General features: G+C 38.4%; 1 protein-coding gene across 3 annotated transcripts in view; it reads right to left on the reverse strand.

Moving 5' to 3' along the window:
* Positions 1-1,000: 1,000 nt before the first annotated feature.
* LOC109035083 (sodium-dependent noradrenaline transporter) overlaps positions 1,001-27,147 on the reverse strand; it is a 61,771-nt gene continuing 35,624 nt past the window's right edge. For all 3 annotated transcript variants that reach the window (XM_019048565.2, XM_019048564.2, XM_072297967.1), the window contains 14 exons: positions 26,413-26,568; positions 25,101-25,316; positions 23,331-23,462; positions 22,303-22,531; positions 21,342-21,475; positions 20,788-20,927; positions 17,750-17,853; positions 16,759-16,883; positions 15,847-15,959; positions 12,915-13,052; positions 9,365-9,464; positions 6,311-6,411; positions 4,785-4,952; positions 1,001-3,943 (listed from right to left, as the gene is read on the reverse strand). In XM_019048565.2, coding sequence (XP_018904110.2) covers positions 3,845-3,943; positions 4,785-4,952; positions 6,311-6,411; positions 9,365-9,464; positions 12,915-13,052; positions 15,847-15,959; positions 16,759-16,883; positions 17,750-17,853; positions 20,788-20,927; positions 21,342-21,475; positions 22,303-22,531; positions 23,331-23,462; positions 25,101-25,316; positions 26,413-26,568 — 1,955 coding nt within the window. In that variant the 3' untranslated portion in view covers positions 1,001-3,844. The remainder of the gene's footprint in view (positions 3,944-4,784; positions 4,953-6,310; positions 6,412-9,364; positions 9,465-12,914; positions 13,053-15,846; positions 15,960-16,758; positions 16,884-17,749; positions 17,854-20,787; positions 20,928-21,341; positions 21,476-22,302; positions 22,532-23,330; positions 23,463-25,100; positions 25,317-26,412; positions 26,569-27,147) is intronic.

Below are 27,147 nucleotides of genomic sequence, written 5' to 3' on the forward strand. Positions count from 1 at the left end.
GCACAGATTCGCCATGTCAAATTAACGACACTCTCATATGTGTTTTAAAAATTCTTAGAATTAAAATTATTTTTTTCCTGAGATATCATTTGGAATGAATTAAGTAGAATGGAGTCAAGTCACATTTTGATACGAACATTAGGTGAGAGTTAGTTTGAGCTCAGGTAGACGTAAATACTCTCCTGTCAAAAATGCAAAGCTTAGATTCAATATTTAGAATATAAAAGCAAGGGTTAAGCTTTACCCTTAACATTAAGTACAATTTTAAAGGAGGTCTAAAACGTCAAACTCCTTTTTTTCGGTGGCCAACTTGGTACGACTTGTTTCCTCTCTGCTAAACTCTGACCGTTTGAAGTGTTACTTCTGTGAGGGAATTAGAAGAGATGATGAACTTAGGACGTTTTAAAGAACGTCTCTGAATTTCGTCAGAGTCGTATTCTTGGATATTGAGAAAATTAAAATACTATATGAAGCAATTAATACCGTAACACTATGGACGTTTCAGTATAATATGACCAAGTATCTTTGACAAGCAAGATTCACGTGATGCTCGAATTCACTTGTATTCGTAGTAATTCCCCTTCAATTTATCACGCTGCAAAGTTACTTACGCCGATGATCACACATGATCGCAAAGACTCAGGAATTAGGATACGCTGCTTTGATAGCCGTAGGGCGCACAGTGGATCCAGTCAATGGAAGCGGTCGGACATGAATTTGTTTACAAAACTTGCAAATTTCGATGGGTATTTTTTCAAATGTTAAAGTTTAAGGTGTGTTTTTTAAAGTAAACTTTACTAGAATACTGATGGGACCTATGGAACCACTTTTAAGACCTCGACGTATTGTAATCACGGAGTAATGAACATTCAAAGTTTCCCAAATTTGTCCGAGTTTTCCCATTGACTCTTTCCATTGTGGGGCGTATAGGTAGACTTGTTGTTCATCCGACTTGTTTTCCATGCGTTCGGTGTGAGAGGAAATAAATGAAAGGCTAAAATTGGCACCAATTGAAAGAGCGCTTCCTTCATCAGCGCTCTCTCACAAAATAAATTTATTTACATAATTTCAAATCTGCTATTTAAACTACACTGTATGTATAATGCATTTATTTATAACTATTTACAAATATGATCGCAGCTACACGCTGAAATACGATAAAATATATATAGTTTATAATTGTATTTTGGTGCACGAAACACGGCCCGCCACTTGCCAGCAATGAACGAGCTTAAAAACAAAGTAAAATGATTAAATATCAGAGAGAAGATGGATGATAGTATTTAGAGTAAAAATCGAACCTTCAAGACTTTAAAAAAAATACATTAAATGCATGATAGACCAAGAAATATTATTTGTCTCTTTTTTCGAATAAAAAAATAATTACAGGTCCAGAAAGTAAGGATTAATGAAGAAGCTCTCACAGATACAACTACTGCCTTTCAAAACTTAAACAAGAATAACCAAAAGTGTTGCAATCGTGTACTCACAAAATATCAGAAAATCTACTCTTTGTCTATTTAATTTTTGCCACCTTACGAGGGAAATTGGCTCAAACCTGGTTCATGTTTTATTCAAACATATTTTTGCCCCACAATTCCTCTGTCCATTAAAATGTTACCTCATGTTCATAAACTGCGTCTATCAAAAGATTAACATAGCCGTAAACATTGGCACAGTGAATAGTTCAATAATTTAAGTATCTCAAAAAAGCCATTTGCGTATTTGTATAGGGATTGAATTTTGCAGACAGTGTGCTAAACTCACTATGCCCAGAGCATTCTCAAAATCATTCACCAAGAATTTGTTAAACTGTATTGACAAATAATCGAAATAATTAATGACCCCTCTACTTTGTCAAAACTGCTACTTCCTCTTTTGGCGGAGAATTCAATCATTAGAAACGGAAGTTGCAACAGTAATGTAGCTATGAGGGAAGACAGATTTTCCTAAATGAGGAGGAGTAGCATCTACTAAAAATCCCAGACGAATGTTGGGAAGAGACAATTATTCACAATCTACGAGTCTTAATCAGCTACGACTTGGTGGCCAAAAATGTTTGTGTGAACTCACTAGTACTTACATACTATTGACCATTGCCCCCATCGCTGCAAAAATAGATTTCAAACTAGCTGGAGGTCATACAGGGCGTTTTTCCATTCACATCCAGAAAATAAAATTAAGACAATCAACGGCTGGTTATAGAACAGGGTCGACCATGGTGCTAGGTTTTGAAAATCACCGCTATGCGTAAGACCTAAAAACCTGTCTACAGAGTATTTTTACGCCAATTACAGGTAGAAATAATATCCTTACGACGCGACGCCGCTAGTGGTTATACATCGAAGGGTGCTTTGAGTTTTCTAAGTCAACTTTTACCTGCTGAGACTACTTCACCATTTTTTGTGTCATAATTAGATCAAGAAACTTGAGACGTATGAAAAAACACGCATCGCCTGGGGCGTGGAATTCTCGACAGCATTTAAACACCTTGTGTGCGATGGTTCGAAATAAATTTTTTCTCGAATTTTCTCTCTTGACGGTACTTATTCCAGTGGGGCCGTTAATAGTCTCAAAGGACAGGTAGAATTTGTGGAATCCTTATTTAACATTTGTTAGGATTAAACTGACCTTGGATTTACGCGTAAATAATTGCCATGATGAGATAGTTGAGCTACACATATTTTTTGCTACCGAAGCAGCTGGAGTATACATGGAGGGGAGGTTAATATGATACTTTTAAGAATGCGTGTAAATTTTTTTATGAAAATTATAGGGTTTATATCGCGAAAACGTTATTAATATTCTACTCAAATATTTGCGTAACTAATATAGTGGCATTACTCAATACTCAAGGAATGATCCTAGTCGAGGGTATTGTCAGACGTTGAGATGTTCGGACAATTTATCGCAGCCTGTTGCCCGCTGAACAATTGTCGCAGACAGTTTTTGCATGGATACTTCATCACTATAGACTGTCATTTACCAACTAGGAGCCACATTCGTTAAAAAAGAGAAGACAACTGAATCGGACGTGCGAGAATGGCTCTTGTCCCTTTTTCTAGTCTTCAGTTTTTTTGAGATGACAATACTTTTCGGAGTTTGATGAAACCACGAAAGTGGCGTTAATACTCGTCTCTGGGTACCTTAATCCCAAAACGAGTCCTTTCATCACTTGTATGGTTGTATCGACTCTTAAAAATTATTATCAACTCAAAAAACTGAAGACTAGAAAAATGGACGCTAGCGGTTTTTGCACGTACCGATTCAACTGATATGTTGACCAACTGATGCTGCGTATTATATCATCTAGAAAAAGTGATAGGACGAAGATTCATTCGGGAATCGTCCGCGATGAAATGTCTGTTCGGGAATCGCTCGCAATGAATTGGCCCGGACTCATTGTTAGACCTAATGCCCGCCGACGACAATACAGCTCATTTGAGCACCTTGAAAATTCACATCGAGCGTCATAAAAGACGTACGACTGTTTCCCCAGAGCTTGCACTGCGATAATGTGGCAGTGTTATTTAGCAATTTCTTTAAGAAGTCAAAAAATAATGTTGCTGTAACGTTCAACACAGTGTTACAAGCAAAATTTACAAGCATCATCATCAAGACTGTTGTCATGAGGTGAAAAAGGAATGGATCGATGGAAACGCCTGGACGCAACTATTACAGCTCGACGACTATCCGTGTTGCATACCGAACAAATGAAGGCGCACTGACTTCCTCCGCACTCTCAGCGGCGCAGCTTCCTTGTGAAATTTTTCGAATGAACCAATCACATCGAAGCTTAGTCGATTTGGCGATACGATGCTGGAAACTTGTATTATTGTCTCCATCAGACGTAGAGCCAATGCCTGCACTTGAATCTTGATACCGGTTTTCCTTTTGCGAGACTTTCGTGTTCGTCCACTGGCGTGATACAGTAGGCAAATCGCTGAAAAGTGAGAAATATAACGTCGGCGTGAGGAGCAACGCAACAAGCAGATACTTATAAAACACCCTGCCGCTTGTGAAATTGCGTTTAAAGAGAGCAAATGGCGTATGTTCAAATGACCAACTCGCTGACAATACTCGGAAAACTCGTCGTTGTAAATTAGATTGCATTTTGCAAAAGGGAACCTAAAGCACTCCAATGTCGCTAAGATCGTGCAACCGTCAATCGACTGATCATCGAAACAAGTTTAATCTTTACTCCCAATAAACTATGAATTCAAGACGAAAATTACCTTTGTAAACTTTTTTTACACGATTTCAGTAATTTCATTCCATAATGTAAGTCGCACAACCCGAGCAACATTGGAATGCTGTTGGTTCCTGTTCGGAAAATGCAATCCAATTGTCACCATAGACCTTTTACGCTGAAATTATGCCAAATTGAACTACAGTGAGATGCCAGTTTCAAATTTTTTCTCCTCAAATTTTGTATAAAACTATCTGGCGGACTCTAGCATGATGCAATGTTCGGAAATGTTTAAAGAATCTTTCTGAAATACAAAAACCATCCATTGATCGATCGACGATAGACACATTCTCCTGTGCTGAAGAACCACCTCTCGTTTTCGACAAAATGTTATATCCTAAAAAAATGCATTATGGCCTAAAGAACTTACTCATGAAATCGCTAAATTACGAATCGCCATGCATCGATGGTTCTTTTAAAAGACCGTGAACTATCTTTTTAACATCAAATTAACATCGGGAGTACATTTTTCAATACGCCACTCATTTATCTCAATGGATTTTGGGATCAATGGAAGTGGATGGAACAAAATTACCTCTTTGAGTGTTCCAGGAGTCTTGATAAGCTGAATAGCAGCGACGATTGGGATCATGAGGATGGCGGACAGAGCTAAGGCCCACCCCGCGAGCTCCGCCCAAACTGGGTAGTCGTAGTTGTTGTACTCCAAGGATTTGTGGTCGAACAGATCGAACATCACCACACCCTTAAATCAATCATATCAGTAAAATGTTCAACTCCAACATCAACTTCAGTTATTTTAATCAATAGCTCCGAAAACGTGCACTGAAAAAAAAATCTCGGTGTATTTACTGAGAAAAGGGTAAAATTACCAAGAGTTCAGGGTTCTATTTGATCCCAGTTTTTTCTCGGTAAAATTACCATTTATGGAATTGGTAATTTTACCGAGAAATTTCGGTAAAATCATTGAACTTTCTCGGTAATTTTACTAGACCTTGGTAAAAACGCCAATATTTTTTATCGACTGTGGTAGAATTACCGAGATAAAATGGCAAAGTTACCGGGAATTGATTACCAATAAAAGTGGTATTCTTACCTGAGAAAACAGTAAAAATATCGGTTTTTAGGTAAGCTTACCGGTCTGTCTTGGTAAAATTACCAATAATTGGTAAAAAAAAAGTGAGATAGAAAAGGTACCAACGGACCGTGGTAAAAACGCCGAGAATTTTTTTTCAGTGTGCCTTCTCCAGTCTTTCTTCCCATAAACGGATCCAGTCACATCGATCGAAGGGTGGGGGGGGGGGGGGGGGGGGGGCGAAAGTGAGGTCCGGGGATCTCCTCTGGAAAATTCTTGAATTTTTGAAGCCTCTAATATATAGTTTGCGTAAATGTCGTCGTGAATGATTACTAAATGTAGGTATCTTTCCTTCTTTTTCCTCTGTTCCTTCCTTCTCTCTTCCTCCTTGTTTTCGGGCGACCGGGGAGAGGCTTACGCCTTCTTCGCCCCCCCCCCCCCCATCATTGGATCCGCGTGTGATTCCTCCTTCTCAGGAGGGCAATAATATAGCTCAGGAGCATCCTTAGAAAAATAAACCTCATTATTACATACTTACTGGGGAAGATTCAATAATCATTGAACTAATACATTCATTTTAAAATGTATACTTAAATACATTTTGTTATCAAGAGCCTGGGAACAACTTTGTTCATACCGTCAATCAGGAAGCATAAACAAGAATTGCTTATAAATAAGTAAAAAAAAATTACGTCACGAGATCATGTGCCTAGGTTAAACTTGCGTGGATTGCCTGATAACAAATTAAGTATAAAATTAAGGATAATCAGAGAATAAAACACTTTATTAAATTGCAACGTTTCAAAGTTTGACTTGACGATCCATTTATTTTCTACGTATCTAAATTTTTTCGAATCTTTTGTGTGCATTCATTGAGAATTGAACGAAAATTCCCAGAAATACTCAATACAAGACGTGCCTTCATCAATGGTAAAAGAGTTGAAAACTGTGGATAAAACTTTACAACGTTGTCCTTCCGCCCCTTACGTCTTCACAATGATTGAATAGAAAGCATCACGTGTACTCACAATTATAAAGGATGGGCTGATGAACTTCCAACAAATCCTCCAATACAACCCGGGCTTTGAACCAATCATATCCTCAATATCTTGAGAAAACTTTTCTAGTCCTGGAATCAGAAAACTGGCCTCATAAATTCGAACTATATATACGCTTTGCGTGAAATCATGCGTGGACAGAGTAACCGTAAATTAGAGGTACTTTCCTCTATTGAATAAATATCTTTTGCAGCCTAAGAAGTGCCGCCCCCGGTGTAAAATCTTACGATTAATTTTCTCTATAGTATGAAAACCGTGACGTGGTCAACAGAGGAAATGAGGGATTCTATTCTACCTTAGCCGGAGATGATAACCATTCAGGTGATCATCTGGGATTCAGTCAGGTTTTTGAAAGGAACTTTCAATCATAGTTCAACCCTTCCTTTAAAAAGCAAGAAATTTATTCGTCGATATATTGCAGAACAATAGTATCTGACATCCCCTGATTGCTTTTGAAGTTGTGTATCGAAATAATTCAAAATAAATCTAACAGGTAGAATTCTACAGAAAGAGTTGAAATTTTCAGCGCCATGTTCTATTGCTGGATCGTGTGAATTAAGTGCTGTCTTGTCGAGAATAACAGCAAAATCTACGTACTGCATTTTCCTTTACTCCTAGTTTCTTGTAAAGAAGACATCCGATTCTTCTTACTTGGATTTGTGGAATTTCGAAGAATATTCGATTTTGCATACTTAGTCCTTGGCTGCCCTTTTTAACAGCATGATAATATGATTTATCAATTCGATTTTTTTTCCAGAAACTATCACTATGAAGAGGAAGTAAATATGACACTATGTTAACACCCACCTACTATCAACATTGTACCAACATGGTACCTCATCGGTCACATTCTCCAACAGGGTTATAGGACATCTCGTCTACGATTTTTTGTCCGCGCACCTGTTTTTTCCAGTAATTTACGTCCACGCGTTTTTTCAGCACGAAAGTTTTGGTCCACGTGCCAGTTGAAACCCAAAGTTAATTAGCCCACATGTAAATACAAGCGACAACTGATCCCAACGTTTTTGGATGAAAATATATAATGTCTTGGAAGAATGAGGGTTATTGCTTGTTTTTTTGTTTTGTCTGTTTGGTCCAACGGAGAATAATATACAGTTGAGAGTTTTCGTAAAAATGGGGGAGCGTCAATTCCATGAGACAAAATTCACTAAAACTTTCTACACCTCTTTGGTGTAATAGGACTAAACTATATTTCAAAAAATTCCCACCTTGTTATACCTGAACCGGATAAACCTCTATATTTGCCTCAGCTAAAGGCTCTTAGATTTTTCTTGTGTACGATAAGTATATTGATTTATTTTGCGAGGTAAGATCTGTACTTTTAAAGGATGCCTGTCACTCTTAATACGTTCAATTTCGTATAATACTGTGCAACACCTCTGTTGTGAGATAGTTGCTTCAGGCGCCGCCGCACGGCGGGCGGGCGGCCAGCGCGGAACGCGCATTGGCGCCTACAAACCTAAGTGGATACTTCAAGCATTGTGCAATGCGTGAAGTATCCACTTAGGTTTGTAGGCGCTAGTGAGCCTCTCGCGCTGGCAGCACGCCGCTCCGCTCTGTTAGGCTTTAATATTTAGCGTTTTTTTAACTCATGATTTTGACATGTTAGCACACTCTGCATTGATTATTCTCATTTAGATTGATGGTAAAAAAAATATTATCAATTTATCAAAGGAGAATAATATTATCATGTGTGTTTTTTCAATATTGGTGGTTCCGTGTCAAATTTAATGATTTCTAAAGTGCTTTAATTTTTTCTTTTACATTTTGGGCTTTTCTTGTGCTGCAGCGAGGTCCACGCGCAACGAAACGCTCAAAATTTGACGTATTTGACTCTAGATCGATGTACAAATGGGTTAAAACTAAGATTGCGTGCTTCTTGGTTTTTTTCCTCTTTTATTCGTTTTTGCAGTTTCTGTCGGCACAACTGCGGCTCATTGAGATTAATGTAGCTTGGAAAAGGTTTTACAAATATTTGTCACGTTTTAAAAATATACATGTTTTCAAAATGAAGTAATAATTTCGTAAAGAAAAAATAAAAAAATAAAAAAAAAGTACCTATACATATTTAAGGTATATTGTACATTCAATATATTTTAAGGATAGAAATAAAACCAAATATTCACCAATGACAATTTAAAAAGATTATTCAAAAGGAGAAAGTAATAACATTTCATTTAGAAAATGAGCAACCATAACAACACCTCCTTCTCTCTCAATTTCTCATTTCCATATTGCCAATATAATTTTACATACCGACAAAAATATAACGCTTGAACCAAGTCACTGTTGCTTATTTTACGTGTGGACGTAAACTACTGGACAAAAAAGGTGCGCGGACAAAAAATCGTTGACAAAATGTCCTGAAACCTCCGACAGTGACTAACATGATATCAACACTGAACAACGTTGACATAAAATTTGTTGGAACCATGTTGATACTATGATGATACCATGTTTCACCCACCAGAATGATCTCAACATAGCACCAACATGCTCTTTAATAGCGGGGTTTGTGTATCAAAAGTCTGTGGCGTGGCGTGCTTTGCGATATTTCGATTGATCTATACCATTTAAACTCTTGAGCCCTTGATAGACGATCAAATTTCGAACCAATTCCGATCAAAGTAGACATGCTGATGACTGATGGTCACCATCAAATTTTGACGGTCCGCACTTTTTTGTTCAAAGTAAGATCAGAACGGAGTGCCACAATTCATCATTTCCTGCCATAGGAAACATTTCTGCCAAGTTTTCATTTATAAATGAAGCAAATTAATGAGTTTGAGACTGATGACTCCCGGCACTTTGATGTTACTTTGATCGGAATTAGTTCGGGAATTTGATCGTCTATGCAGGGCTTTGGGAAAGGATCGATAAACAGAATGTTCGCAACAAACACATTAATAATCGATTCTCTGCCATTGCTTTAAATCGGGAAATATCGATGATCGACCATTCACGCCTCGCCACTGCAAAAAGTTGATGAAAGGTGGAACGCACCGTAAAACCAAGAGACGGCGATGGCCTCAAACAGCGCCGAGCAGAGCAAAGAGATGCCAGCGCAGTAGTTATCGAACAGATGGAACACGTAGATGCCACCCTGGGGAGCGGAAAAAACAAAACATAAAAATAGCATAGAATTGCTCTCGAGTATTTAGTGACTTAGCGTGACTCTAAGCAGTTTTCCCACTTAGTTTTTGTATATGACGCAGCTGGATGCGGTTTACTCAAATGTTGGCTCTCATGTGAGCCTCAACTCCCTCTCGCGAAAATAGAGGAAAAGAAGGAGAAGAAACAAGTGAGTTGAAAAGAAGAACAAGAAACACATGAGTTGAAAATAAGAAAACCTTTAGAAATGTATCCTCAGACTCCGTAAGAACGACCTCTGTCTATGGATAAATGGACAATCTCTACATTTTGGGATGGTTTCGTACCGAACCAAACATAAATATTTACATTGAAAAAAAATCTTTCGAAAATGTTGGTATCACTTTGCAACGAACGCGAAATTCTAATCTTACTTTTTATTCAGTAAATTAGAGAGAGAATTTTTTTGCATGTGACAACATTAGTGTCCCAGAGTCAAAAGGTACCTAAGTCACATTTTGTGAGAATCGAGTTTGTGGTGTTTTAGAAACCTTCCATAACGGTTCCGTGTGGATGCGTGTAAAATGTTATAGCATTACCTAAAATGTGCCGTTTATGAGTGACGGAGTTTCAAAAATTGCTACCTACATCGGAATCAGTGGGGGTGACGTGCGGTTTTCTCCTAATACCTCGAAATGACTAAAATAGAGTTAGGTACCTTTTGACTCTGGGCGGAGGCGATTTTGCAAATTGGTAATATTGTTTTTCTTCCATTTAAATGTATGTAAAACCATCGATTCTTGGTGAGACAGCTTGCCTCACCTAACATCGATATATTTAATGGATTTAAATTGAGGGAAAAGAATTTTGCCAATTTGCAAAATCGCCACTGACTCCGCATAGCACTGATATGACTATACATAACTTGTGGAGCATTTTCAATTGTGAGATATGACTAGACTCTTTTTGAGAAAAAGAGATATGCTTGAGAGGATTTTAACTTGGAAGAAGCTGATGATGTTGCCTATCTACTCGAATGTAGGGAGTCGCCCGGTGTGGAAAGTTATGAAAATGTAGCCTGATCATATTTATCTCTACCTCGGCTGCGTCTTAATAGTATTTAAAGGAAATGGACAAACAATCGAACCAACGGAGACAGTTTGATTTTAATTAAGTACTCAGTCAGATTCTTTAACAGTCAGTATGATAGAAATAAGCGGTATCAATAAACATCCTCGAGCAGTCCGCAGTCAATCAACTGACAATGAGGTTCGACTATTCATGGAGTGTATTGAACTTCAACATCTTAAGTAGATAGTAATCGATACTTTTGAGCAACTGCTAAGGCGATAGCTAAAGGTAATGCGAAGGATTCCGCTTTACGTAATGAGTGTTCAAGAGAAGATGTCATCGAAGAAGACTCACTTCTCGACGGGACAGTTTCAATTATTTAGATGTCAATCTGTCTGGACCTTTCTTTTTCTGAAACTAAATCTCATTCTATCTGTTTTATGCACTGAACAATGAGTCTTTTTTTACATTGCTGTCATACCGTATCGGAAATAATGAATTGTTGGAATTGTTCTTCAAAAAAACCAAAACAAAAGCATTGCTGAAATCACAGGTTATATAGATAATTAAGTCCAAACAAGTCGTGCCTTCCCCCCCCCTCCAAAAAAATACGGCAGATACACCCGCGGAGCATTCCAAAATTCACTGATCACCTCCGTAACTTTTTCATTTCTAGAGACAAAACTTTGAGGGAGGGTTGCTCTATGATGGAGGATATTTTATGTTCCTAGGAGAAGAGGGGTTGGGGATAGTGTACCCAAAATACACTTCCCTCCACCTAGTAAAAACAAGAAAGAAAGGAACCGAAGGAAACAATTAGGGCTTTCCAGGGAAAATCATTCAAACTTTTCATGTCTTCGACGCGAGAGAAACTTTAAGATCGAGTTCATGTACAATTTTTCCAGAGTGCACGCTTCTTCACATGAAAAATCTAACCTCATCAAAAACCCTATCTTGAAAAAACGTACGAATACATGCAGGACATCCAGTGTATCTTTGGACCACGTTTACAGCCGAAAGGCACCAAGCCACATCAGCAAGGGCCTTTAACTGAGCAATTTGATTTTTTATGAGAGAATGTTTGTGTTCCGTAAACCTATCTCTGTGTGGGCAAGGCCTTCCATTAATAAGAAATGAACGAAGAATTATGGAAAAACAAACATACTTAAATGTGGTTTAATATTTTTAACTTCCGCCGCCGCGCCGCGCTGAGTGCACTGTATTTGGCGCATTGCGTGAAGTATTCCTACAGTCTTGTAGGCGCTGTGCTTTTCACGGTGACCGCAGCTGAGCGCACTGTTTTTGACGCGATGCGTGAAGTATTCATGCGGTCATGTAGGCGCTAATCTGTGTTACATGCCGATAGCTGCGCCGAGGGTTTCTCCTTTTCATCTCAAGTCCTCGTCATCAATGCTCTCTGCGCCGCGCCGCGCCGCTCCAGGCCGAATTACGAGTCTGGTTTCTCTATTAACTCGACTGATTAAAGGAGCTGTCTCTTCGAATGACTGACTTCGAATGACTTGGAACGTGACGGAGGGGGAGAGGCGCATAAGACGCGTTTACCTACTCATGTTGGATACGCTTTTTGCGAAAGCCCTGTCAAAACTACTGGTAAAATTTCACGGAACTTTGCGCGAAAGTTAAGTTCCGTAAATCGTCTCTGTATGGACAAGGTCCTCCATCTATAAGAAATGAACCAAAAAATTATGAAAGAACAAGCATAAATGTGGTTTAATAATTTTAACTTCCGCCGCTGCGCCGCGCTGATGATCGCACTGTGTTTGGCGTAATGCGTGAAGTATTCCTGTAGTCTTGTAGGCGCTATGAGTTTCACGCCAACCGCTCCTGACCGCACAGTGTTTGACGCAATGGGTGAAGTATTCATGCAGTCTTGTAGGCGCCTATATGTGTTACATGCCGACCGCCGCGCCGCGCCGAGGGCTTGTCCTTTTCATTATTTTCAAGTCCTCATCATCATTCCTCTCTGCGCTAAGCTCCAGGCCAAATTGCGTGTTTAGTTCCTCTCCTAACTCGACTAATTAAAGATGCTGTCTCTTGTAATACCGAAAAACGAAAAAATTAGAAATTTCTATTCTCTCAGCAGGAAAGAGAGATGTAATTTGATCGATGAAGATTCATGATTAAAGTCAAATTCAATTCCCCTTTTCTCGTTGATAATTTTTCTTCTGAATCCGATTTTTCTTATACCTACATTTAAAAAAATTGCAAAATTTGCCACCCCCTAAATTTGCCGCCATAGGCCGCGGCCCATATGGCCACCCCCTTAATCCGGCCCTGGTCCATTTAAGTTTGGTTGGTTTGGTTTTTTTCCCTCTTTTTTTCATTTGAGTGTGTACTACAGAGTATGGTGCTTGGGGGTTGGATAACTTACGGGTGTGACGTTGACGATGGCGACGAGAAAGGAGACGAGGATGGCGCAGAAAGCGAAGACCTCACGCGCTCGCTCCCGTCGCCTATCGTGGAAGAACTCGTCCATAATTCCAGTTATCACGCACTCCATACCGCCCATCTGAAACAACGAAAACCACCCGCCAAATGGACGTATTTCTGCCAAACGGAACTGTGTGCATTAAGACATGAGCCCTGAGACTCATAAGAATATATGCACGACAGGGCTCACGTCATAATGCACATAGGTCCGTTTGGCAGAAATATGTCCAAGTGATGTTGCAATGCGTGCGACCCGGAGCTCGCACCCCCGCCCCCGCCTTCGCGATACAATCAAACGATTCGGCACTCCGAGGAATTCACCGTAAGAGCATTCGAACGTCACCAAATCTCCTTTAAGAAATAATTCAATTTTGAAGAAAGCCATGAGTATTTTTCCTCGAAGTTTTCTGAAACTTTAGATAAAATTGCGTTGAAAATTCTCCGAAGAATCGGAAGGAAAATGGTGCAAATTTTCCCCAGAATTTTTGACGTTTCAAAGGAGATTTGGCAACGTCCGAAGGCTCTTACGCTTTTCTCCCTTTGCACCGCTGAATCTAGCCGCGCGCTCTCAAACTTACCTTACCTCGCTCGGCTTTCCCTGCTTTCTTCTTTTCATACATGCCCTTCCAGGACAAAATTCAAACAGAGGTATTTTTGTTATTTTACGTCGAAAAATCGGGGTTTAGGATTTTGGCACACGGACTTTATGTCCACTTTTTTAACGTCCACAGACTTTTTGTCCACAATTTTTACGTCCACAGTTCTAAAGCCCACACTACTGTTAAATCCATTACTTAAACGTCCACTAAATTAAGTCCACAAATGTAAAGTCCACTAAAATCAAATTCAAGCGTCATATTTTAATCCGTGTGTAAAATTATATATACAATATCTAAATGAGAAAATTAAGAGAGAATGAGGTGTTGTTATCGTAACTCATATTTCAAATGAAATGTTAATTTCTTCTTTTGATTCATCTTTTTAAATTGTCCTTGGTAAATACTTGGTTTCGTTTCTATCCTTGAAATTTCCGATATTAAATATGCCTTAAATGCACATTCTTTTTTTTAATGAAATTGATTACTTCATTTTAAAAACATTTACGTTTTTAAAACGTGGTAAATATTTGTAAAACCTTTTCCAAGCAATGGCATCGATATGAATCTCAATGAGCCGTAGTTGTGATGAAAGAAACTATACAAAAATTAATAAAAGAGGAAAAAAACTAAGAAGCACGCAATTTTTTGTTTTTAACTTATTTGTACATCGACCTTCTTGAGTCAAATACGTCCAATTTTAAGCGTTTAGTTGCGCTTACACCACGCTGCAGCACAGTAAAAGCCCAAAACATAAAAGAATAAATTTGAATGCTTTGGAAATCGTTAAATTTGACACGGAACGACTATTATATTTACAAAAAACACATTATATTTTCCAGTAGTATATATTTCTTTTGCATCAGTTTAAAAGGGAATAATCAATGCAGAGAGTGCAAACATTTCAAAATCATAAGTTAAAAAACGCTGACTCCGCGAGTTCAAATATTAGAGCCTAACTCAGAGCGGAGCGGCGTGTTAGCAGCGCAGAACGCGTACTGGCGCCTACAAACCTAACGGGATACTTCACGCATTGCGCAATGCGTGAAGTATCCCGTTAGGTTTGTAGGCGCCTATGCGCGTGTCACGCTGGTCGCCTGCCGCGCCGCAACAACGCTTTAAGCAACTATTTCGCGTCAGAGGCGTTGCACAGTATCCTACAAGATTGAAGGCGCACGAAATAACTAGTTAAAGAGGACTTTCAATTTTGACTGCATCTGTTACTGAAAAAAGTTTAATTTGGCATTGGAGCGTTTCCTAGGCTCCCGCTTTGGTTTTCATCTTATCATATCCGTACAGTGTACACATGAACATATGTTTTTATCTGCTCTTAGAGTCTGTTCTCTTTCATGACTTGATTCATGAATGAAATGTTTGTAAGAATGAAGGAACTCTTCACCTCTCTTAATTTAAAAATCTAAATTTTCGTATATACTCCCATTTTCAAAATTCTCTGTAAAGACGTTAATAGCCTGTGACGTTGAACGTCTTAAAATATACTAGCTATATAACTAACTAGTAGTGGCATGCGTTTATTTTTGAGGTGGTTCCTGTCATTTAAATGAGAAGAAAAAAATGTGGACATAATATTTTGAATATATTCATGGTTGGACATTAAATCATGTGGACTTAATAAAGACTGGACTTAACGTGTAGTGGACATAAATAGCGGTTGACATTTATTTAATGGACGAAAGGTAGGTGGACATAAAGTCCTGGCAGCAGGATTTTGGCAGGAAAACTACTTTGAGCCTTTATTGCGGGCTTAACCTTTGGCCACAATTCTACAGGCACTATGAACCTTCAACCGAAAGTTTAGCCATATTATTCCAAAATATCCGACCTAAAACTATTAATACTGATATTCTGGCAGTAAAATATACCGTGCAGACCCTAAAATCCCCCAAAATAGTTTTTCTAGATTTTGTTGACAAAGGATAAAGACCTGATGTGGCAAAACTGGCCCTTGTGTCACGAAGGATAAGTCGCCAGAGGTTTTCTTCATTTTTTTTTATTTTTTTTTTTATCAATTTTGGAAGTAAAGCTCCATCGTGGTTCAGCAACGGTGTGCCCTGAACGCGTGACGAATAAGAATTTTAAATAGCTTTTCTTAATACATGGGTTTTGGTATTAATGACTAAAAAAAAGCTGATAATTTTACCAACTTTTTTAAGCATTACCCTCAAGAATTCAAGTTTACAAGGATTGAAAATAAATATTAATATTAATAAAATATTAATAAAGTTAATATTTATATTAATATAAATATTAGCTTACCGCCGAGTCCAAGCCGAGCATGATGAGCATGAAGAAAAAGAGCATGGCCCAAATTTGAGAGCCTGGAAGAGTAGCAACCGCTTCAGGGTAAACCTGGAACACCAGGCCGGGACCTACAGAGAATCAAAAAAGAGGATAAAATCAAGACACTTTTATAACAGAATTGAGGCATACACAACGACACCACTAAGTCATCTTGAAAAGAAATAGTAAGATATGAGTATAGTTGTGGAATAAGCCTTAAATAGCTGTAAATAAGTTCCTTAATAGGTATACTAATATCTTTGCTTGTTACTTTCAGTCTTCGCGCTTTTATTAATACCAGAGGTGCATATTCATTTTTCATTCCTACGTGCAAAACTTAAAAATTCTCTGAAAGGAAGCTGTCCTCGGGAAAAAATCACCTCCTGGCTGGAAGAGCGCTCTTTTGACTTCATTCAGGGAAGTCATTTTTCCCCCGACGAAAGTCTGAATTCAATGTGCACTGGTATACTGGTATTAAAATCGAATGAAGATTGAAGGTAGTGAACAAAAAAGTAGGGTTCCTATCAATAGAAACTTTAAGTAAGCACTTTTACGTAATGATGCTATTTCCTCTAGATTTGTAATTTGAAATACAGGCTTGTAGCCACACTACTTACTTAATTACAAAAATTAACTTACGATTATGAAACATTTTAATTAGCATTCAGGTTTAATCTTAGATTTTGAATGGAATAGTAAGAATTTAACTTCATAATTTCTTTTTAGAGGTGGCTAAGATTTTTGTGCTGTAAAGAGCAATACTTGCCATACATTTCTGGCACTTTTCACTAATAATAATGTCCTTAAAACTAACTTCCTAGTGAATTAGCCAACCAGGTGCAATTTGTTCCCCTCGTGAATACAATTAAATTAGATTCAATTATTTACCTTCTGTCGCCACTGAGCTAATAGGGATCCCTTGCCGAAACGACATGAAGCCCAAATACGTAAAAATTACAAGTCCAGAGAAAAAACTAGTGAAGCAATTTACAGCCGTTGTTACCAAGCAACTCCTGAAAAAAAAGAAATTATTCAAAATAGATTAAAGCAAAGAAACTGTACTTAAATACGTAACATTTTAAGAGGGAGCGGATAGGTCTAGGAAAATTACGCCATTATGCTCTTACGCATTTAAGGATTAAAAGTGATAGAAAAGGATCCCTACGTCATAATAGCTATGGAAGGCAGGAGGGATACACGGTGTAAATATCCCAAATTTAACGTTTCGTGCGTATTTTATGGACAGCCATAAATACATATACTGATGGTGAAAGTTCAAAACCAGTTATCTCGGTTTTCAACGTTCTGGTTCTGGTATACGTCTGGATTTTCCGTCATGCAGTTAACAGTGCATTATGCGTTAGTGTTTGGAGACAAGAATAGTTGATACATATACTTAGCAATGCCAAGACATTCAATAAGCTTACCATACTTGACATCGTAATGAAGTCTAACAAAAATTCTGAAATGACTTTTTTTTCGAAACGATGTATCGACCATTGATATTATACATAGGTAGGCGGTTTTTTTACACGCTCCTTTGAACTTGATTTATATGAGGTGAATGTTAAGTATTAAGTAGCAGATCGGCAATTGAGAGCTAATAAAACTGCCTTTGATAAATTTGCCTTTTTTTTTACTTCATTTTTCATTTAGGAGCTACTCTTTCCGACTCATTTTAGGAACAACGTATGTGCCATTTCTTTCCTTATGCAACTAAGTTATTTTACGAATGAGTCTAATTAGAACGCCGCCTTACGACGCAACGCGAAGTGTCTACTTTAACTATGGCGCTGCTGTAGGGATCGTTTTGAGTACTACTACTTCGAGTGAAATAAAGGAGTATGGAAAAGGGTACTTATTGGCTAATAAAACTTACCTATAACAATTGTTATGGAAACTATTGTAACTGGCATAAGACAAATGAACGCCAAAACCAGCGCCGACAGAATAGAAGATCTGGATTGCTGCGTCAATCCACACCTAAAAATCAAATTTAAAAAATTCGGGCTTAGCCTCTCATACAAACCATTATATTCAAAACTAGGGGGCTACCTACCCCCCCCCCCACCCCCCATGACCGCTTCACGGTCCGACCACCCGAAAGCGCTTCGCGCAGGCGTTATAGGTTACGCATTATTCTTATGATTTTATATTTTAGAAGAACAGTAGTCAAGATTTAAAAATATGAACCATTAAAGTTCGTTGTAGCAACCTCTGAGTTTAAGCTGATAAAGCAAAGTTGGCTTAAGGTATTCTCACACCCATTAGTCCCTGGGTCATTAAAATGTGGAAAAAAAAAATGATTTGCATCGCAAAATGTTAAATTTTTCCAATGGGGCGTACGTCAATTAGTATACAAATGCTCTCATGTTAATCGGTCTAGAAATCGATCTAAAAACTTTTCCGGTTACCCATCATTGACAATGGAAATTCCTCTTTTGTCTTACGTCTTTAAAATATAGCCTCCGAAGACCTGGACTTGTCGCTAGAATTCATTGGGTTTGGTGTTGCATCATAGCTTGATAGTCCGATAATTCATATTCAATCACAGTTATGTCATTACTGTCACCACCAGTAAAGGCTAAAGATCACCCTACGATGAATTTTCTGTAAAATCACGGGTTTGGCTAAAATGCAACGCCTAAAAAAGACCGTCCGTACGCGAAATACCGCATTCGGTTAGACAATGAAACGGTAGACTTGCTCGTTCAGACAGCTCATGCTTAAATTCAGTGTCGTTTTTATAGTTGATCCGTAAGCATTCCCTTTTCGTTCGGAGATAAAATTGACTGAACTAAGAGGATCTTAAACACTGCACCAGGAAAAGGTCAATTGAGGAGCTTTCCGGAAAAAGGGCACATAGCAAAAAATAGCGTTTGAGAAAAATGCATTTTAAGTTTCCATCATAAATTTCTGGCCACTGCTGGTACCTTTCATCGCAGCTTGGACTCCCGATTTCGAACGAAAGTCACTGTCAGTGACCATAGAGTAATGACCAAAACTTCTAATGCATTTCTCTCAGACGCAATTTTTTGCTATGTGCCCTTTTCCCGGAAAGCTCCTCAATTTTAACGAACTTTCAGTACAATAAAATCAGATAGTCTCGTAAATGGATCCTTGTGAAATATTCGAAAATGGTAAACTCTAAGATAAAGTAAAATAAATTAATCAATAAAAATATATTTCGGTTAAAGAAGGCGATAGTTTGTCAGGATCATAAGATTTTCTCCCTAGTTCTTCCAATTTATGCAATGGAAGACTTTTGCAATCCTTCACAAGGATCCATTTAGGGAACGTTCATGAATTACTCAACGCTTGAAGGGGAGAGGTGGTCGAAGAGAGCATTACGCCACTTGTTCTAACGTGTTTAGGGATAGCAACCCGAGTCAAGAAAGCGTTAAAAGGGCCGAGGGCGAGGGGGCAAAAAATTCCAAAAAAGTGCACCACGTATTTTATGAACGCTCTCAATACTAGAAAAGTCCCTCGAATTTCACCAAAATTTGGTCAGAGTTGTCCGTGATACTGATTCAATAGTTATATATTTCAATAAAAAATGAGCCCCTCTAGGGAAAATAGCTATTTTAGGAGCGAGCGTGAATTGGAATTACGGGTGATGGATAGAAATATGGAACAAGTCATTGAAGTATGAATTTGAATATGAATAATGTAAATTAATTCTTTTTAAAGTCGGCAGTTTAAGTGTGCTTCTATAGATTCGATTTGTCCTGCGCTACAAAGTTAAAAGCAAAACTAGCACTTCAGCAAAATATATTCATAATATTTTAATCTTTGTTCACTGCCGGCATAGATCCATCATCAATCTGTGGACCAAAAAAGTTGCATCTAGTGCCTGTGCACCCGGTCATGCAATGTGTCAGACACTCCGACACCCATGATGAAAACTTTCCCACCCACGACGCGACGTCCCTGTAGATACTCGCCTATCCCTCATTCATGCTCACATAAAAATCCCTGCAACTCAGGGGAAATTGGTCGAATTAGGCGAGAGGTTAAAGCGGGAGGCTCACGGCGAGGACTAATTGAAGCTAATGGTGATGATTAAAGTTGAAAGACGGCGAAAAGCAAGCAATAAAGACGGGAACACGGCGCGGTGGACGAGGAACGTGCTTCACGGAGTTTAAAAATTGAAACTCGGCATGTTGCATCAAAACTTTGTTCTCGGAAGAAACCGCAAACTTAAATCGTCGAGCCTTGAAACGCCGCACCGACAAACCCCTTTTAATCATTTACCTCGTGGAGAGCATATCGTTGCTGGGAAAATGAAACGTATCTTGTAAAAAAGAGAATGAGCCTCTTGTCTCTTTGAATATTATTCTGTCGTGTTGCCCAAGAGCTCTGAGCACAAGAGTGACGTTCTGAGGAGATGTTCCTTTTCGGTCCAAACGGAAAATTAAATTTAAAAAAATCACTATTTCTCATGTAATTTTTAAGAATAGTTGGTTAGAATTCTAGAGATTGATAGAATGATTGAGATAAACCCCTCATTAAAACTTCACATACAAGAGTCCGCAATATATCTGTGGAGTCAACCAATTTATTGCACTCAACTTAATCAAAAGAAGAAAATTCAACGTGAAAAAGTTGGTCTCTCTATTATTTTTCGCAGCACGATAGTATCAAATGACGGATTAGAGGGAAAGAGAAAGAGAGAAATAGAGATAGAGATAGAGATAGAGATAGAGATAGAGATAGAGGAATGAGGAGTGAGGTCAGAAGGAAAGCCTCGAGGAAAGAAAAAACGCCTTCAATTGAGAATGATACTGTGCAACACACAGAAGGTTGAATAGTTGTATCATTCCATTATTTACGATACTCCGATGGTTAAAGTCCGAATCCACGGAAGGGAGAGAGAAAGTACGAACAAAAACTCGCAATTAAGTTTAAAAGAATTACCTGGGTATCACGTAACTTTGAGACTTCTGGTTTCAAATAATAAACTATGCCTTGCAGAGCACCGGGTAACATCAATCCTCTCACCAATAGGATCGCTAATACTACGTATGGCATTGTCGCAGTGATCCAAACAACTTTCCCTGAAATGTGTTTAAATTTAAGCGTTAGTAGTTTTAGATTAAAATTCAGAATCATGAGAAATAGACTTCAATTCCAGAAGAATAAAGAAAATATACGATTATTTATTCGACGGTTACATTGTAATAACACAGCAAAATCTACATAAGAAGCACGTACATTTTGGTGTGCTAAAATTCGGTGGATGAAGATGTGAAAAAATTTGTTGAGACAGATAAAAATTCCATTTACTTACAATGCAAATTATTACTTGAAATTTTGACCAGAGGTTCCTGAGATCATTATATCGAAAAAGCTTAGCATTGAAAATTATAAGTTGAAATTTTTAAGCTCAAGTAGATTTTTTGCTGTTCTAAAAAAATTAAATTTCTAAGGAAATGTTTTTTGCAATTAAATTGAAGGTAAAGTAGGCTGACCTGAGGCTTTGACTCCTTTGAAAAGTGACAAGTATAGCATACAGTAAACGCAGAGGACACAAAGCACAAGTTGCCATTTGGGGTAACCAATCTGATCCAAACCACTGCTTAGTTGCATTTCCAAAACGGCGCGACTGAAATCACGAATTAAATCATTGAATCAGTGTGTTTAGACTGCCATAGTTAATTTTGATTACAATTTAAGGGCTATATTTTGAATAAGGGATGACATCAAGCCTTTTTGTTCATCGGACATGGGGTTTCGAAGTCTATATTGAATGGTCTAAGTAGGAGGCAAATGAAGACCCTGCAGGAATCTCTTATGACAGGAGGTAAATTTTGATTTCGAGATGCCACCCATCAACCCTTAGAATTACCCTCTTTTTGGTTTTAATGCGACAAGCTGAGGATTTTTCTTGGCGAACAAATCGATGTTTAGTAAACTTGTGTAAGCTATTCAAAACATAGCTTAATATGCAGGTAAAAATATGATATGATGAGTGTTGTTATTTATTAGAAAGTGAAGGTTCCAGGGTTCCTACCATTGTGTTTTCACTATTTATTTGCATATATTTCACATGCATGTATTCGTGTCCATTCTCTCGGTTGACGGAATGAAACTACTGTATTGTGAACCGAGGAAACAGCTTATCCAACCAAAAAACGTATGTTCTTATGGAACATGTTGATTCCATGCAGACCGACGTTTCTCGGTTCTATCAACCGAAAATATCGGTTCGCTCAACCGAGAGTCCAGGTTTTTGAACATATGGACTGCATTTTGCAATTTGGAGCTATAAATTCTGGCTCATATGAAAAAATACTTATGTGCATAGGGAAACTAATGGCACACACGTCGTTTTTAAACCGGGCCAGAGTTTATAGAGTAAATGCAGTCCATATATCGGTTCGTATGATCGTTATAATTTTCCCGAATAGTGGTGTATCGGAGGATACTTACTGGAAATACTCGCTGGCGGCGGAGTGGGGGAGGAGGGCGGAGGTATAGTTGTGGCGGGCGGTTGTGTTGTGCGGGTCGACACAAGAAGCTGTGTTCCAGGTGTTGTTGCAGCGAAGCCATGGCAGTTCCGGAGTCGCGCTCGCCACCAGGAAGTAGAGCGACCATCCGATGATCACGTTGTAGTAAAACGACACGTAAAACGCTACCAGCACCGCGCAGAATCCCACACCTGTTCAGCACCAAAAACGTCCCGAAAATTAGACACTAAAGATGTTATTCTTGAGATAGTATAACATATACAAAAAGACTTCAAATTCACCCCCGAAAAATATTGCAACTGCAAACATTCTATTAAAGAATCGAAAGTTGGACCACATTAGAAAACAATGCAGTGTTTTTTTAAGATAAGAGAGCGAGAGACACAATAGCCCGAATGCAGACAACAATAAAAACACACTTAAAATACAAAAAACAAATGGGTGTACAAGGCTAGAGGAGATATAAAACAACCAGGACGTTTCTGGCCAATTACCTACATGCCCATTGTCCATTCTCAACTGGAACAGAAGCTATAAACTAATTGGCCCGAAACGTCCTGGTTGTTTTAATTCTCCTCTAGCCTTGTATACCCATTTGTTTTTTGTATTTTAGTGTGTTTATTGTTTTTTCAAGAGAATTACTAAGAAATCCAGTGCATTCCTACTTTTTCTCTTTAAGCACCAGTTTCCTCCGAAAAACCCTTTAATTCCGATTAATTCCGACTTCATCGCGAGTGATATCACGTAGAACTTCTAAACTCGTAAAAATTACCCGTTTTATATTTTTATCTTCAGTTACTTTATGAGCTACGTAACAGAGGGTGGGGGCCCGATTGCAGTATTTCTGGGTGACCACATTCTCTGTACTCGATTCTTCCATAGATTGTAAATTTGTGTAACTTGATGCATGATCTCAGAACAAGAAAAATATTGAAAAACCTGATACATATCTCTATAATCAAATTGTGAAGTAAACAGACATTTTTATACCTTTGAACAACGGACATATCCTCCATACACTGATAGGACCTTGACGGCTGTACTGTCCCAGACTCAGCTCCATATAAAACAATGGTAGGGCACCGAAAACCAGCATCAACGTATAAGGCACCAGGAAAGCACCTGGTATGTTCGACAAACAATAAAATTAAAAATACATGCAAAATATGGATATCTCGCTATACCTAGTAGGTGAGAGTTGTTATTTTTTCTTTAACATGGATACTAAAACATTTTTTGTGGAAAATGTGCGCTTCTTTTCATAATTTTGTAGACGATAAGTGGAAAGTAGAAACCTATAAATTTTGAATATGTCATTGCTACGATGTTGGAATGGGCCTGTTGCATGCAAGAGATACAGCCATGCGAATAGACTTTTTAGAGGTTAAATGACACGAAAATTACGATGGTCACATTGAAAAAGTCTGAAATACACTCCTCACTGCGCAATTTGCGTTGATAGGAACGCGCTTTTTCAAATTTCCCGCGTCTGAGGGCAGTTTTTTAACGGAAACAATTAACGGCAACTCGCGGCTATTTCCGGTCAACTAAAACTGACAACATAACCTAAAAATCGGAGCTCGTGATATCGTGAAATGAAATGTAGAAGGATTGTGTTGGATACTGGTTGGATATTTAAAAGTTTATCGATTTGGTTATGTACCGCATAAAGCGTATATGGACCACTATAAGAGATCACGTTGGTTTTGTAAACAAACTGAAGGAAAAAATAACAACAACAACAACGACTCGGCATCTTCCGGAAATCACTGAGCCCACCGTTTGCTCGTTTCCGGTGATTAGAAAACTGCCTCCAGACGCGGGAAATTTGAAAAAGCGCGTTCGTAACAATGCAAATTGCGCAGTAAGGAGTGTATTTCAGACTTTTTTAATGTGACCATCGTAATTTTCGTGTCATTTAACCTCTAAAAAGTCTATTCGCGCGGCTGTATCTCTTGCATGCAACAGGCCCATTCTATTTCTATGCAACTAGATTATTTTTTGGAAACTCGTGATCACATCCAATCTTTTACTCCATTTATTTGGCATCAAAAACAGGAAAATCGTGGTTTTATCCCTTTCCGCTTATTTTTGCTGCCTTCAAAACGTTTCTGATAAGTACTCGGGGATAATACCATCAGGTAACGAGAAATACTCGCTGGTTTTTGTTTTTCCAACTCAATTTTCACACGAAGTTTGAATGAATTCGAGTGATCAGGTTTTTTCCTACACTGAAAAAAAAATATTGCTGAAATTGCCGTGCACGCGGGTATTTCATGGCATAGTGTAGCTAAAAAATGAACGTGCAAACCATGCAGGTAAAATCGCTACACAAATTTCAGCTAACTTACACACACGCGTGTAGGTGATTTTGCTCTCTGAAAAGCTAAGCCTGTTACCTTTTTAGTTATTCTTCCGTAAATATCGCTATTTTTCTGTGTATTCCGCTATTTCAGCCTAACTATTGAGCTATTTTTACTGTTCGCAAAGTACCAATACCAAAAAATGCAGTTACACTTCCAAGCCACTCGATGCAAGATTAACTGCATGAAGGCGTGCAGATGTAGCAAATCGGTGTAGCAATTCGTGCTAGTCGTTCACTTGATTCAACACCGTGCACGGATAAGAAAGCTTTACGAAGTGAAGCAAATTTTGCTCCACCCTAAATCGGTGTATTAGCAATCCTTTTTTTTCAGTGTACAAACCTAGGGATTCACAAGACTATTTAAATCTTAGGGTAGTTAGTTAAGGAGTACTCACCACCTCCGTTTTTGTAGCACAAATATGGGAACCGCCAGACGTTAGCAAGATCCACCGCGAAGCCGATTATCGACAGGAGAAAATCTGCGTTACTCTCCCAAGTCTCCCGCCCGTCTGGGCCACCGTTGGAGCCTACTTTATCGAAAACCAACTCATTGTCTAAAATCACGAACGACTCGTACTTATCATCATACATCAGACGCACCTCCATATCTCCTGAAAAGTCCGTAAATAATCAATATTAATCGACGATTATCGGTAGAGTCCCTTTATACTGAGAGTCAAGACAATTTGAATCCATTTCTGATTGGTTCCCGTATTTTAGGCCTTCACAGTGTCACAAACGGGAATAAAGATTACATTTTCACCGATTGCAAAGATTATACTCTGGAATGGACCAGGGAATTACGGGTTCGGCAAGGAACAAACGGAATGAGAGAAGGAACGGAGAAAGGAATTTGAGAATGGGCCGATCAAAGATTACGAAAAACGTTCAGTTTCTGTAATCTTTATTCCCGTTTGGGACTCCATGAGGGGGTTTTGTCTTGACTCTCAGTATAAAAGGGACTCTAATTATCGGTATTTTGGGATTTTGCGGCGCTCTCAGATAGGATATGAGTGTTATTTTTAGAAATTTTGGCGGTAAAACTGGAGTTAGTCCTTGAAAAATCCGAAATTATGTGTATATTAAAAAATTTTCTATCCGAGAATACTAAAAGAGTATCCTCTGTCTATCGATAGAATATTTCTTATTTCATAGTTTCATTTAGAGCGTATTGGCCCACCGGGAGTGTTTAATCAGTCAATTTTAGCCTGTAAAAGTAGTTTTGTTTATACATTTTCAGAGGTGATCACTCAAAAATGAACTTAGCAGCACATAAATTCATGTCTCTAATTCATTAGTGCCCATGGGCGGATCCAGCAAATTGGCAACATTGTATTTTCTCCATTTAAACCTATTGAAATGTATCGATTCCTGGAGGGACCAGGTGCTCTGACAAGAATTGATTATTTAGCATAGGTTTAAATGGAGGAAATCCAGTGTTGCCAAATTTCTTGATCCGTTACTGTTAGTGCCTAATCATTTTACTCTTCAAAATTTGAGGTTGTGCTCCGGCTGTTCTGACACGTCTGATGGCGCTCGATCAGAATTGCTTTGATCAATGATTTGATCTCCTAACCGAGAATGAAACTCATCAACTCCAGTATCTCCCGAAAATCATGCCCCAAATGGAATTCGCTGCATTAAAGCTCCTTTGAGCGCTAAGCCATGTTTAATTTTTGAAACTTTGGAAACTAGCAGTGCTCTTACTTTTCGATGAATCTTCGTCGTCAGGATCAGGCTCGAGACAGCTGACGGTGTCGGATGAATCTTGCCGATACTTGACTTGCGTGACTCCAAACGGCGACATACCTGCACCAGAAAATTGCGACGTCTTCGTGCTATTTCCCACCGGCACCCCTGAAACTAAAATGATCATCAACTGTATCACTACACTGAAAAAAAAATCTCTGCGTTTTTACCAAGGTCAGTTGGTACCTTTACCATCTAACTTTTTTTACCAATTATTGGTAATTTTACCACGACAGACTGGTAAGCCTACCTAAAAACCGGTATTTTTACTGTTCTTCTTAGGTAAGAATACCACTTTTATTGGTAATCAATTCCCGGTAACTTTGCCATTTTATCTCGGTAATTCTGCCACAGTCGATAAAAAATATTGGCGTTTTTACCAAGGTCCAGTAAAATTACCGAGAAAGTTCAATAATTTTACCGAGATTCTCGGTAAAATTACCAATTCCATAAATGGTAATTTTACCAAGAAAAAACTGGGATAAAATAGAACCCTGAATTCTTGGTAATTTTACTCTTTTCTTAGTAAATACACCGAGATTTTTTTTTCAGTGTACGGCTTCTAACGCTTTAGCGTGTAGGATTAAAAGGGGTCAAATTGATCACTAGACAAGGTACTAGACTAATCCAAATTTCGAAGACTTCATGGTAAACGCGATCGCAAAAGCAAAATTAGGAAACCTCTGTGAACTT

Source organism: Bemisia tabaci, chromosome 3, assembly GCF_918797505.1.
Source record: "Bemisia tabaci chromosome 3, PGI_BMITA_v3".
Taxonomy (NCBI): domain Eukaryota; kingdom Metazoa; phylum Arthropoda; class Insecta; order Hemiptera; family Aleyrodidae; genus Bemisia; species Bemisia tabaci.